Source organism: Chelonoidis abingdonii, chromosome 6 (genome assembly GCF_003597395.2).
Source record: "Chelonoidis abingdonii isolate Lonesome George chromosome 6, CheloAbing_2.0, whole genome shotgun sequence".
NCBI lineage: Eukaryota > Metazoa > Chordata > Testudines > Testudinidae > Chelonoidis > Chelonoidis abingdonii.
The window spans coordinates 35,304,773-35,319,661 of NC_133774.1; the positions used below are offsets into that span (position 1 = coordinate 35,304,773).

Below are 14,889 nucleotides of genomic sequence, written 5' to 3' on the forward strand. Positions count from 1 at the left end.
CAAAGCATTACCCCCATCTTCTACATTCGTACTTAACTTAAAAGTGATGTGGGAATGTAAGTCCAAAAAATAGAAGTTGATAGAATGTGCATGTTTTTTGGCAATCCCCATTAAAAAAATTTTTACTGAAACTGAAGTTTTGCATTAATACTAATAATATTAGGTAACCATTCTAGGATTTTTAACATAGAAAGAGACAAGGAAAATAAAATGAACTGCATACGTTATTTTACTTAAAATATGCTTTTCTTGGTCATTCTTAATATGTTGATAAAGGGTTAATAATTATGTAGTAGACATTACAACCCTGTTCAGACATGAGTAGTATGTTACAAACACTTCAGTACGTGTTACGTACGTTTATAACCAACCCATTGAGTGACTGGACTAAATCTAATAATTTATTAATCTTTTATTAAAATATTGACTAATCATTTATTAGCCCTTTATAAACTATAAACAGAAGAAGATCCCCGATGCATAGGAAGAAGCACTGCACCTGAAGCTGCTCATGACAATCTGCTGCCATAGCCCAAACTTCAGTGTAATGAACCCCTTCAATCCCCTAGAACAGAGGCTCTGAATTGGGGAGGGAAGGGGGCGCACAGCCAGCTTTCTGATGGTTTGGTGGTTACAGTAGAAATGGTGGGGCCACGCCTCAGGTTGCACCACCATTTGCTCTGGTTTGGCCTGGCCAAGTTTGAATGAGTGGCATTGCAACCCAGCACACTGGGTCCCAAGCACCAGTCTGGTTGGGCCCAACTGCCCCTGGCACCTAGGCAGAAATTGCTGCTCTAGACAGCTGCCTAGTTTGTCTAGAAGATCCTCTGGCCCCTGGTTAATATTGGGAAAGAATACTGGGCTCCCATTAATTGCCAGGCAGCAGCAGAGGAGCCTGAGAAGCACCATGTTGGGGGTTTCCAGAAATCTCAGGGTGACCAGTAGGGCCTCAGTGAGGACAGGGTGAAGTCACCCCAGGATCACAAAAATGCAGAAAAGGCAGCAGCAGTGGTGGGAGGCACCACAGGACTCAAAGAAGGCTTTTCCTTGGCCAGGGCTGGGAGAATGGACCACACAGGGGCCTGGAGGTTGAGGACCAAGCTGAACTCCCTCTATCCCACCTTACCCCCAATTAATATGCAGGACCATGTGCAGTGGGGAAGGGCAGTTAGGGAAACATATAGGTATTGGGGGAAAGCCTGGAGTAGCAACAGTTTGAGCCAGAGGAGAAAGGCCAGGTAGCTCCTTGCAGGGGAGGCTAACTAGACCCCCTTAACACAGTATAATGAATGAGAGTCCTCCTCCCAACAAGGGGGGGCATAGAGGGGGACAGACAGGCAGCCTGACCTCTCATCCCACTGCAGAGCAAGTGCACGTATGATGGGAGGAAGGCTGTCCAGTGTGACAGCTAGTATGGCAGCACCCTCTACTCACCACAGAGTTGTGTGGTCCCTCTTACAAGAGGGTGGGTGGACTCTCACCACTACAGAGCTGTGAGGGGCAAGAAGGAGAATAGGGGAGATAAAGGGACATTCCCACAGTTTGGAATTTCTTACAGGGATTCCCCAAGTCCTAGAGATACTCTAAGGGGTACAGCATTCTATAAGCTTTGCAGAGGTCTGGGACCAGGTTGCAGCAGAGCAATGGCAGGCAGAATGTTACAAACCAGACACCTCTGCGTGTTCCATCTCACAGAAGGAACTTAGGGATGGGGCCACAGACCATTGAGAGAGTTCCCTCTGTGAGGGGGGCATATGTATAGCAAGTACCTCTGTAGTTAACAGTAATTGGGGAAACTGAGGCACAGTTCAGGGCAGCTGCAGCCAATACTCCAGTCGAAACTGGGAAAGAAATTTGGAAAAACTGAAGCACAGCTCAGGGTGTGTCTGAAGCCAAGATTCCAGCATAAATTGGGGACCAACACTAGGGTAAAAAAGGTCCAGATCAGGATTGTTATGGCCACAGTCCCAGCAGATATTGAGAACCAACTGTGAGGAAACTGAGGCACGGCCCAGGATGGCTGTGGCCAAGATTCCAGTGGAAACTGGATCACAGCCCAATGTTGCTGCAGCTAAACCGCAGCCACAATTGGGGAAAACAGGCACAGTATCCAAGTTATATGTGCAGCAATTGGGATGCTGCAATCTAAGCCAAGGTACTTTTACATAGAAAGTGACCCTAGATATTGGCGGACACCTCAGTCAAGGACCCTGACAAGCACCAAATACTGAGACAGGGCAAACACCCACCTTCCCATCCATGGAATCGGAGTAGAATTGGATTTCTTTAAGATCTACTATGGGCATTATGCTAGTTGCCCTTTTTCGTTGGGGGCTGGGAAGAAATTTTTCCCTCATCACCATACAGGCCAAGGTGGAGAGGGTTTCTTCACCTCCCGCACAGCAGTTCAGGGAGGTTAGGTTAATGTGGCAGATATCCAGTGCAAGTACTTGTTATGGAAGGGACACTGTGATTGGATCAAGTAGACTGGAAGGGATGAGGGATTTAGAGGAAAGCACCCCTTCAGGAAGCTGGGGACAGGGGCGGCTCCAGGCCCCAGCATGCCAAGCGACTGCTTGGGGTGGCAAGCTGCGGGGGGGCGCTCTGCCGTCGCCGCAAGGGCGGCAGGCAGGCTGCCTTAGGCAGTTTGCCTGCAGAGAGTCCGCCCGAAGCCTGAGGGAGGTCCGCCGAAGCCGCAGGACCAGCAGACCCTCCGCAGGCAAGCCACCGAAGGCAGCCTGCCTGCTGTGCTTCGGGTGGCAAAATGCCTAGAGCCGCCCCTGGCTGGGGAAGGGAAGTTTGGGGCTTCTAACTTCTAGTATAGCACACATGTTTACACATGCAATATCTTTGAAGTGGTTTGTTCAGGTACAATTTGAGGGCTGCCCAAATTTGCCAGTCCAGCACTATATTTGTTGCTGAACAGAACAGAGGAACTGACATACCAGGACAGACCACTGGGTTCCAGTATTCTGGTTCTGACACTGGCCAATAACAGATGCTTCAGAGGAAGATGCAAGAAACCTGCAGAGATCAATTCTGGAATAACCTGCCCATAGAGCAAGTTTCTTCCTAACCATGTGAGCTGGATGTTGGTTTATGCCCTGAAACAGAAGGGTTTTATCCCTTTCAATGTCTATATGATATAATTGCAATGGCAATGAATTCCATGGGTTAAGTACACATTGTGTAAAAAACAGTATTATCTTGAATCATTTTTAAATTTCTTACCTTTCCATTTTATTTAAATTATTAAAATGTGAAGATATTGAGCACACCATGAAAACCAGTTAAGGCTGCTCATGGACAAGAATGCAAAACCCAAAACCACATACACCTCTACCCTGACATAACTCTGTCCTCGGGAGCCAAAAAATCATACTGCGTTATAGGTGAAATCCCGTTATATCGAACTTGCTTTGATCCACCAGAGTGCACAGCCCTGCCCTCCCGCCCCCACAAGCATTGCGTTACCACATTATATCCGAATCCATGTTATATCAGGTCACATGTTATATTGGGGTAGAGGTATATATGAAAACACATACCTACATATACCAACTCCTCACACAAACACTGTCACACACCCCTTCCCTATCACACTAACAAATCAACTTTACTCAATCGCTAGGGTCACATAAATAGAAAAAAATTACAAGATTGCTCTCCCTCCTCTATGACCTAATCTCTCCTCCTTTTTAATTTTATACCCAGGTATTTGTTTTTGCCATTTCACCATTTTTCATTAATGCCTAGTATGTCACAATCATCTCTTATTGCCAGGCATCCTGGTTCTCCAATGTTTGTTTTTAAGCTTCTTGCATTGGTATAGATACATTTATACATTTTAGTTATGTCTGTTTATATTTAACTCCTTTATTTCACCCTGTTTTTGTAGAATTTATCTCTGATCTAAATCTGTTCCTGCTCCATTCCTCTCCTTCACTGACCAAAGAGAAAGGACTATGACCAGCAATAAACACTGACCATTGATTAAGTCTTCTTTTGGTTACTTACACATTCCACAGTGCTGCACTGACTGACTTTGGAAGGACCTAAGTCCTAATGTGTCCTCTAGTTTCCTCATCTCATCCCATTTACTATCACCTTTTCCCCTCACTTTGTGCCTATGTAGCAAAAGCCCCTTAAGGAATAAGACTTCAAAGGTTTCTTTCTTCCCTTTTTGGTGCCTATGGAAAAATCCACAGGGGGTAGGATCTTTAGAAATTAACAATTTAGATACACTACCCATGTTACTGGAGAGCTCTCTCACTTTTAAAATGCACCAGATTGTATGTTTCTGTGAAAATTCCCCAGGTTTATTACTCAGTTCTAAACACTGTTAAAAAGATTATTTTAAAAAATGAATTACTATGCTGAAGATGACAGGTTTCAGAGTAACAGCAGCACACACTTTAAATCTAACCCAGTTAGTGTAGCTGTTCATCTTTAAACAAAAGATAACACACACACTTTTCAAACTATACACACACCCCACACAGTAGAACAATGAAAATGGGACTAAGTAGGAAGTAGCCAAGGGAAAAAAAAATGTTCATTTGGATAACAAACGTATTAGGAACTAATCTTTATAAAAATTGTTACTGTAAACTCAAAATTTCTGGGCCACAAGAGTATCAAGGATTAGCTTATTCTCCATATTCATTATTTAGTTCCCGTATTCCTTTTCATTTCATTCCATTGTGTGCATCTGAATGATTAATAGAGAAACAAATGAGATAATATCCCCTTTTTATTATTATTATTATTATAATCATTATTATTATTTTAAGGAATGCATAATTTAACTGACAGTTTTCTAAAGTATTAGAAACATTACTTTTAGTTGAAAAAACTTTCCTGACAGCAGCATCATACCTGTTGTAGAAACTATATTCTCTTGGCTTTCACTGCAAAGCTGTGACAGTAGACTTGTCTTGCCAGAACCAGTGAGACCTATACAAACCAAGTCATATTCAGGTCGTGGAGGTGGTGGTCCCTTGCAGCAAAGCGCTTTAAAACACTGCCAGGAAAAAAGAAGAAAAGACTTCACATATTCTGTAACAAAATTAAAAAATTCCAGTTCACAAAATTAAAGGCAATAAAGACAAGCAAAATATTCTCTCTTTTCCAAATGTCCTGGTACAATCAGCATTTACTAGACTATGATTAGCCCAACCAGAGTCTAAAAACCAGATTTTTAAGAAAGCACTAGGTGAAAAATCAATACACTAGATCTGATATGCATGGGATGGGCAATCTGATTTCATTTCCTGAATAGCATAAAAAACGCACATTTAATGAGACAAGAGTGCATGTTATTCAAATATTTGTCCAATCATGTTTGCTGCCATCATTAGAATCAGCAGGAGATGCAAGCACTATTCACATTTGTAACTAATGCCATACCTGGCCCAACTAGCGAGCAGTTTTAGAGCTGCTGCTAGCCAGACGCTCCCAGTTGTCGCAGCTTTGGGAAAGGGAGGAAATCCCTTGGTGACACTGTCTTCATCCCTTCCCCAATATTCCCCTACTTGTACCTTCAAGGGGATGATGTCCAGTTTACAGTCAGCTTGAACTGACTTTCAGGATATATTTTATAACAGTTAAAACACAACACACTATGTGGGTTTATTAATGCACACATTTTAGGAGGAACTTACACTTTGTTCACCACACGATACAACAGAGAGGTGTAAATTAATCATTGTGTGACTGCATGAAATACTGAACTGCTTAAACTGTGTCTTTCTTATGGCAACTCTTAAGAGCCGGTGCAGCAATTTAATTAGTCCTTTAGACCTTTATTTATGCATTACAGATAAAATCTTTTCAAACAATTTAAAAGATCGCCATTCTGACAAAACCAGTGCTAAAGGCTTCTGCATAATATTTATATTCAAGTATGAATTATCATCACAGTTTACTTAAGTATATAAAATGCACTGACCAAAACAAAGCATTCTCTCAGCAAGCACTCATCAGTATCAACTACCCCAAGAGTAGGGCACAAAGAAGCTGTAGCAAGTAATAGAAAATGTGATTGCATAGACAATTCATGACTGTCTGCATATCTGAAACACACACACAATAAGATCCCTCACTAGGTATCAAATCCAGCAGCTTCAGCACCAGAAATGTGAATCTACCATCTAGTAAAGTAATACTAACACTGTTGCTTGTAAATAGCAAGCAAGTACATTACAGGCCACCCACTAGAGGGAGACATGATCAACAGCCAGTTTACTATGACACTAAATTTGTAATGGAATTATTTTGGATTAAATGTTATATTATTGATACTGAATTTAAACTGCAGGAGTGTTAATATTTTAATTGTTCTTTTGAACACTCAACCTCGTTATTTTAAACACATCAAGGCTTGAATTCTCATATCCATGTGCACCTATTTATTTGAGTGGAAGATAATAGGTCTGTCTGAGGACAGGATTTGGCATTATCAGTCTTGTTACACATTTTTTCTTGTCTATGCCTGCATAAAGATTAACACACCAAAAATATACACAATACCAATGCAAAATGTTTCATTCTGCAGTCACATTGGTTTGTTTCCTTACACCAGCCAATCTAAAGAAACAATCTTCATAAACAAAAGAACAATGGCACATAAAATAGGAAGAATCCAGGCTGACGTTCAGATTTCAGGCAGAGTATGCAATGGTGACAGGAAAACCCCTGATTTATTTGTGAACCAAGCAATTTTTAAATGAAACTTGAGATTCAACAAACAATTTTTTTTCCCACCCAGAGCCAGTTTCCACACATTAGTCTACATAGCTTCTCTATTCCCTTTATAAAAGCCAAAGTGAATATATATGATTTGGCCAAAAATATTCACTTCCAATTAATGTAGTTAAATAGAGGAAAATATCAATTTTTGTATATGGAAAGAATATAGGTTTTACTGCAATATGTTTATTTTCTTTTCTTATGAATAGTGAATTTTCTTGCATATTGAATGTAACATTTTATTTTATTGAAATAAAAGGAGTAAGTGCTTAAAACCATTTAACGTGTTGGCCTGAAAATATTTCCACAACTTAAAAGGCTACACATTTTTTTTTTAAATTTGGCGAATGATAAAAAGTATCAGCTTCTTCCCATTTCAGGTGCTACATCAGTAACACGTTTAAAGATTTTATAAAACCATTTTTAAGACTTCCATTGCCCAGTAATCTACATTTACCAATCTCACTGCCCAATAGTTTTATAAGCAAGACATATTTGAATCCTAACTATAAGCCATTCACACTAAGAAAAAGTTATCTTTTAGCAATGCTGGACAACCACCACTGCCTTCCCACTCTGCAGGGGTAGAAAATTGTTTGGCTATTAATGAAAATGGGCCACGCCATTTGAACATTCATTACAGAGATCAGATCTCACAGCTTTGGAAGCCATATTTATTATTGTTTGTATTATCAGAACACCTATGAGCCCCAGCCATGGACCAGGACCCCATTGTGCTAGGCACAGAACAGAAAGAGTCTCCTGCCCCAAACTGCTTACAGCCCAAATAGACAAGACAAGCATAGGATGAAGGAAGGAATATAACACACAAGCAGAGTGAACAATGTGATGGCAAAAAAAACATGTTTGTTCCATGATTCCTTCCCCACCTTTAGGAGGGTAGAAAGAAAAGAGATGACAAATTGGACACTGAAGGGAAAAGAGTGAAGGGAACAAGACAGGGAGAAAGAGTAAAATGGGCAGGCATGGAGTGATGTTGAGAAGAGACCATGAGGGAAGGTTGGAGCAATCAGCACAGGTCAGAGAAAGTCCAGTCAAAATTAGCCATATCATTTTCAACCCTGTTTTGGTGAACTGAGTGGGGGATTGAAAACAAAAAGCAGATCAGCAGTGAGATATTAACTATCACAGGAAATTTTCTTAGTGCAGACAGGGTCTTTATATTGAGTCATCCTGAAATATCTCATCTCTGTTACCTACCACCTAGTTGTCATATGGCTTTTAAGTTTAAAAAAACCAATTTCTCTTTTTCACAGGTGTGGGCCCAAAAGATCTCAGGTTAATAAAAAACATTTAAGTCACATCCATGTGTGAAAGAGGAAAATTTCCACAAATAATTTTTGTTAAAAACTCTTGATGAGAAACATTTGTGTGCTTGTTCAAAAGACAATATCAAGTACAGTAACTCCTCACTTAACCTTCTCCCGTTTAACGTTGTTTCAAAGTTATGTAACTGCTCAATTATGGAACATGCTCATTTAAAGTTGTGCAATGCTCCCTTATAATGTGCTTCTTTTTTTTTTTTTTTTTTTTTTGACTGCCTGCTTTGTCCACTGCTTTTAAGATTCTGTGGAAGAGCAGAAACTTTATAAGGAAGCATAGCACAAGTTTCTCTTCTCTGACTCCTTCTCCTCCCTCCCAGTGCTTCCCCCACCACCAAACAGCTGTTTAGCAGCGCTTAGGACTTTCTGGGAGGGAGGCGGAGGAGCGGGGAAGCGCTGAGTCTCCACTCCTCCCTCTCCCTCCCAGAAAGTCTTAAGCGCCACTAAACAGTTGTTTGGCAGTGCTTAGGACTTTCCGGGGGGGAAGGGGGAGAGGAGCAGGAATGTGGCGTGCTCCAGAGAGGAGGTGGAGTTGGGGTGGGAAGAAGTGAGCCTGGAGTGGAGCAAGGACAGGAAAAGGCGGGCCTGGAGCATTACCGGCAAAGTCGGCGCCTGTTCTTCTCTGGGAAAGCTGCCGCTCCTGCTGCTGCTTCCTAACCTCCTTGCCTGCAGAGGGCTGTGCCTGCGTGGGGTTAGCCGGGGCACTTCCCAACCACAGTACAGTACACTACTGTACAGTATATAATGCCTTTTCTTTGCCCAAAAATATTTCCTTGGAACCTCCGCCACTTTACATTAAATCTTATGGGAAAATTGGATTAGTTTAACATCGTTTCACTTAAAGTTGCATTTTTCAGGAACATAACTAAAATGTTAAGTGAGGAATTACTCTATACAGTAAAATTTCAGGGTGTGTGTGTGTATACACACGTACATGCATGTGCAGTAGCTGGCTAATAATTTAGCCAATTGAACTTTTAAAGACTGCTGTGAATGCAGAATTTTTGCAACATTTAATTTTATCTCCTGTTGCTCTTACAGACCCATTAACTCATGTAGCTGCTTCTCACCACCAAATCTACAATGAAAACCAGAAGCTGAATGTTGTTTTTAATGCACTCAATGAGGTTGTTATTCCTATCTCAGTAAAATGCATTCTAATATTTAAAGGTGTGTATGTGCTCTTGTGGAATGCAACAATCATTTATCTTATCTATACACATATTCCTTGCAATCCTGGGTCTGATTTATTACATTGCAAAGCATTTTGAGATCTTGTAAATAACAATAATTACTGTAAATAGTCCAAGTGAACACTGCACTCCACAAAACATCTTTGGACACATTTCCTGCCCCTAATGAAAAGCAATATTTAAAACCATACTACATATTCAGAGATCTCACGGAGTACATTAAAAACATCACTCAGCTACTGATTTGATTATAGATTTTTCTTAGGGCAACAAGAAGCTACGTGAGCTGATGGGCCAGTAAGAGCAACAGAAGATAAAATTAAATGCTGTTTTAAAAGTTCTGCACTTACAACAGTCTTTAAAAGTTTAATTGGCCAAATTATTAGCCACTTACTGCAAAAAAAAAAAAAACACAACACGTAACACTATCCACAACTGAAATTTTATTATATACTTGATATTGTTCTTCCCAGGACACTGGGATAGTCCCCTACTCTTTTCAGAAACTGCTATGAGATGTTTAATCTCCTCTAAGAACATAAGAGCGGTCATAGGTCCATCCAGCCAAGGATCCTGTCTTCCGACAGTGGCCAATGCTAGGTGCCTCAGAGGGAATGAGCAGAACAGGTAATCATTAAGTGATCCATCCGCTGTTGTTCATTCCCGGCTTCTGGCAAATAGAGGCTAGGGACACCATCCCTGCCCATCCTGGCTAATAGCCATTGATGGACCTATTCTCCATGAATTTATCTAGTTCTTTTTTGAACCCTGTTACGGTCTTGGCCTTCACAACATCCTCTGGCAAGGAGTTCCACAGGTTGACTGTGTGCTATGTGAAAAAATACTTCCTTTTGTTTGTTTTAAACGTGCTACCTATTAATTCATTTGGTGACCCCTAGTTCTTGTGTTATGAGAAGGGGTAAATAACACTTCCTTATTTACTTTCTGCACACTCAGACATGATTTTATAGACCTCTATCATATCGTCTCTTTTCCAAGCTGAGAAATCCCAGTCTTATTAATTGCTCCTCATACAGAAGCTGTTCCATAGCCCTAATCATTGTTGTTGCCGTTTTCTGAACCTTTTCCAGAAAAAAGCAGAGGGGACACTAGTAGAGCAGCAATCCTTGCCCTAATAGTGAGTTGCACTGTCAGGCCCACACTTGGAACTCCCCTTCTCATGGTACTCAAACTCAACCTTCTGGGCGAGTGTGCCAACTTTCACAAGGACATTGAATAAGCTTTACTTTGTGGGACCAATTTTAGACTCTAGAATATTAACTGTCAAAAACTGACAATTAAACAAAGTGACAAATGGACATAGATAAGATCAACAGTCCAGAATTTAACCAGCATGAGAAGTACACATACTTTCAACAACTGCATTAAAGGTGTTTTTAATTTGTTTTAAACAAAGGTCTTCAGCTTTATTTCTCATAAGTAGACATGGTAGTGAAATATTTAAGAATCTGCTATATTTCATTTTCCAGTCTGTTCACTAAAACCAAGACTACAGGGAGATTAGGAAGTACTATGTTCATGAGCCCACAAACACACAGCTGGTAAGAGCTAGTTTTAGGCTTCCCAGCCTTCATAGCTTCCCTGTAAAGCTAAAAAGGTACAAGAATTATTAGCAATGGCTAAACTCTGTCATCACCGATCCCAGTCTTCCTGGGTATTTGTAGCACAGGTGTTGCCATTGTTTCAACACAGTACTGGACTCATGAGTGTTGCACTGCAGGGCGCTCTTTGGCACTTGCTCTAGTGAAAGCAAAGTCTCTTTTACACTACTTCAATTTAAAAGCTGTAAAATTTAAAGTTTTTAAAAATCCTTTTTTATAAGTACCAAATGCCTACTTGAGCACAAGTAATACCACAGCTTTAAAGTTTTTAAAGGAGCCATGGAAACAATGTGAGCCATTTTCAATTTTCTTCAACTGATGAGAAATCCAAGGTGATTGGCACAATACAACTGATCATATGGTAATACTGAAAAACCCTGCACAGTTTTTCATATGCCATCATTAATATATTGCAATTCCTAGATAAAAACGACATTAATATGGAGTTAACGTTGAGAGTATTTGACAGTAGCTTAGAGTAAAATACATTACAGGGATGTTGTAATTATCCCAAACACAAGCGTTATAAACCCAGGAAATTCAGAGTTAAGGTTAAACTTAAAAAAATCAAAAGTCATTAAGGAATGGATACGCACCATTCCCTTAACACTACCCTGCAGTGTAACCAGGTGTCACGAGGTGGGGTGGCCCTTCCAGTGGAGTCTTGAGTTCAGCCTCACTTGCTATTAGGTTACCTCTCAGGACATGAGAGTCATGTCATGGGGGAGAATGTGACTGAAACAAGGTTAGCTGGAAGATATAACAGCAGCCTGTATTCAGGCATAGAGAAGAGACACAAAGGAGATGCCGGAAGTAGGCTTACATGGGAAGAGGTCTAGGCAAGAACTCTGATGGCTAAAGGCAAAACAACCAAATCACATAGGGTCCTTTGGTCAGAAACCTGTAGTAGAAGGAGCACGTACATCCCCCTATATCACCTCATTCTGAGTTGCTGCATCCACCTCTGTTTACAAAGGGAAGGAGGAGTGTTGAGCTCAGCTTCCCACTCTCTTAGGTTCCACTCAACAGAAGAGCTAAAAACTGAAGGTTGATAGACCCAGACCCTTAGCAGAAGGGCTTGTTCTGGAAGAATCTGAGGTGGAAAAATGTTTACTTGTATTGCCATTAGATTATAATTTACTCCAGAAGGTGTGAACACAAGCCAAGAGCTAAGTCACCCTGGAGCCAGTAAAGCACTAAAGACTTCAGGCTAAGAGAACCATAGTGTCTTCTCAGACTGGGAAACTGAAGCTGAGAAATGAGGAAACTCAGGCAGCAGGTGCATCCAATATCAGACTGAGTAAACCACTGCTACATCATATAATTACGATTAATAGACAATAGTGTTTATAGTTCCAGGCCAGTAACATCCATGTCTCTCAACAGTGGAATATCCTTGAATAACTGGCAAGTGAAAGAGTAAATTACTTACCTGTAATCCTGCTTCTTTCAAAGTATCACATAGGATTCCCATGAGCCCACCTTCTCTTTAGGGCATAGATTATTGCCATCTCAAAGAGTGCCAACTATGTAAAGATTTTCTGAGGAATTTCTTGTGAACAGCTGACATAAAAAGCTCTTCTTTCCTGCACTTTCAAGGACTGGCTGAGGTAACTGAGACAGCAACAGTTGGAATGGAATAAGGGGGGAGGGGACTCCTGCTTCAACTACCTGAAAGGGGTTCCAAAGAGGATGGAACTAGACTGTTCTCAGTGGAACCAGATGACAGAACAAGGAGTAATGGTCTCAAGTTGCAATGGCGGAGGTTTAGGTTGGATATTAGGAAAAACTTTTTCACTCAGAGTGGTGAAGCACTGGAATGGGTTACCTAGGGAGGTGGTGGAATCTCCTTCCTTAGAGGTTTTTAAGGTCAGGCTTGACAAAGCCCTGGCTGGGATGATTTATTTGGGAATTGGTCCTGCTTTGAGCAGGGGGTTGGACTAGATGACCTCCTGAGGTCCCTTCCAACCATGATATTCTATGATTCCAGCCCAACTGCCATAACTCATAGGATTCCGACCTCTGAGTTTGAGGAGTCCTGGCCCATCTCGTAGTGGGGAGGAGAGGCCCTAGAACAAGAATCCTATGTACATTCAATATTTAAAGGAGGATTACATATTTACTGTAAGTGTCCATGCTTTTTGAGAGTACATCACACTCAAAGGTCTGTGTATTCATGTGTGGTAGTGGGGGGAGGGGAGGAGTTAAATTCCAGAAAAAAAAAAAAAACCATGTAAAGGAAGCATGTGAGTTGAAACTAAAGTAAAACAGTATCTAAGAAACGTGCATATTTACCCACTAAACAGGGAATAATTAATTGCTGTTGCAGAAAAATGTACAAAATTAAGCACCACTATTTTTTTTTTAACTCTGCTTTTTGGTGATCATGTGCAAGAGTTATAGAAAACAATAACCAGTAACATTCCTGCCTAGGAATTTCCACTCCCACCAGATTATTGCAGTTTTAGGTGGATCAGTATTTGAGCTAAAAATCCTCAACAGTGGCCCTTTAAAAAAAATCCTACTGAGGTTTCTTCTGCGGAAAGCATTAAATATTGTGTCTGTAGCAGGAGTGGCCAAACATTTTTTACATGTGGGCTGCTCAGAGATCACAGCTCTGAGCAGCAGACGTCCCTGAACTACTACTTTCTTGCCAACACATTGCACTGCCTCAGGCCATGCAGTCTTTCTTCGCCTACTTGTACTTCTCATTTCACTCTCCTTTTTTAGATGAAATACTCCTCTGTTATTTCTGCCTTGTTATGGACTCATCTCCTGTCTGTTTCTTTTGTTGCACTAAAAGAAGCAGGGAATTTCATGCTTAGCTGATCTCTCTCGCGCGCACATTAACATACATACACAAAATATTCAGGAAATAGAGTTAAGGGTGAAAGCTCATCCTTAATTCTGTCCCTTTGTGCTTGCATGTTAAAATATGATCTCCCTTTATATTTTATTTGCCACTTAAGGCAACATGATGCAACTGGCTTTCTTATACCAAACTTACATACATTAAAGTACCAGGCTAAGTTGATTAAAATGCAATTTTATCTTCAAAACAAGCCAAGTTTACAGAAAATTAGTTCCGTCGATATGATAACCTTACACAAGACTGCAGAGGGGTCTTGGTCTTATTGGAAGAAAAATGAAAAAGATAAGAGAAAAATATGAAAGAGGCAAAGAATGCAACACAAGAAAAGGAAGAGGAAGAGAGGGAACATGAGCGAGGGAAAGAGGAAAAAACACAAGACAAAAATAAAGTGATATTAAGGAAGAGAAGGAAGAACAAAATGAAGGAAGATACAGTAAACTAAGCTGTTTGTCACAATAAAATTCATGCAATGTTTGACTATAGAATGTATATCTTTGGAACAACAAATATAAATGTTGAATTACAACAGGTATTGTATGTTGTGCCAAAAAAAGGGGGATGGGAGATGGGGAGGAGGGTTCTGCCAGAAAAATCATACAATCTGAAGACACAAGCAAGGTTTAATTTCTCCATGTTAAAGTGTTCAATTCAAAATGAGGATGGGAAGAAAGACGTCTCCCGGGGAAAATGTATCCCCCTTTCTCTGTATATTACTAAACCAGCCCTGGTAAGTTATTAAGGCCCCAATTCAGCAAAGTATATCAGCACATGCATGTATGCTTTCTTGAATACAGATGAACTTAAGCATGTTCTTAAATGCTTTGCTGAACTGGAGCCTCAGTGTCTTGTGAAAACCCCAGACTCCACTAAATTACATACATCCTCCCTGTCCAAAAAATATAATCACTGGGGAGAATAATTGGCAGACCACACTTTAGAGAATTTATTACCTTCCCCTCTCCTCCAATATGCTTAATATTATTAATTAGTGCACAGAAGATTTTAGCTGGTCTTAGCGCACAAAAGATTTTAATGGTCGTCAGTCCATCCCTATACCAAACCGACTGTACTTAAGACTAATGTTTCAAAAAGATAATTGAAAGCATCNA

At 40.6% G+C, this 14,889-nt stretch overlaps 1 protein-coding gene across 7 annotated transcripts in view; it reads right to left on the reverse strand.

The window, feature by feature from the left end:
* The window catches only part of ARL15 (ARF like GTPase 15), a 357,433-nt gene that overhangs the window by 200,113 nt on the left and 142,431 nt on the right, over positions 1-14,889 (reverse strand). For all 7 annotated transcript variants that reach the window (XM_075066944.1, XM_075066943.1, XM_075066946.1 and 4 more), the window contains one exon: positions 4,879-5,023. In XM_075066944.1, the coding sequence (XP_074923045.1) occupies positions 4,879-5,023 (145 nt within the window). The remainder of the gene's footprint in view (positions 1-4,878; positions 5,024-14,889) is intronic.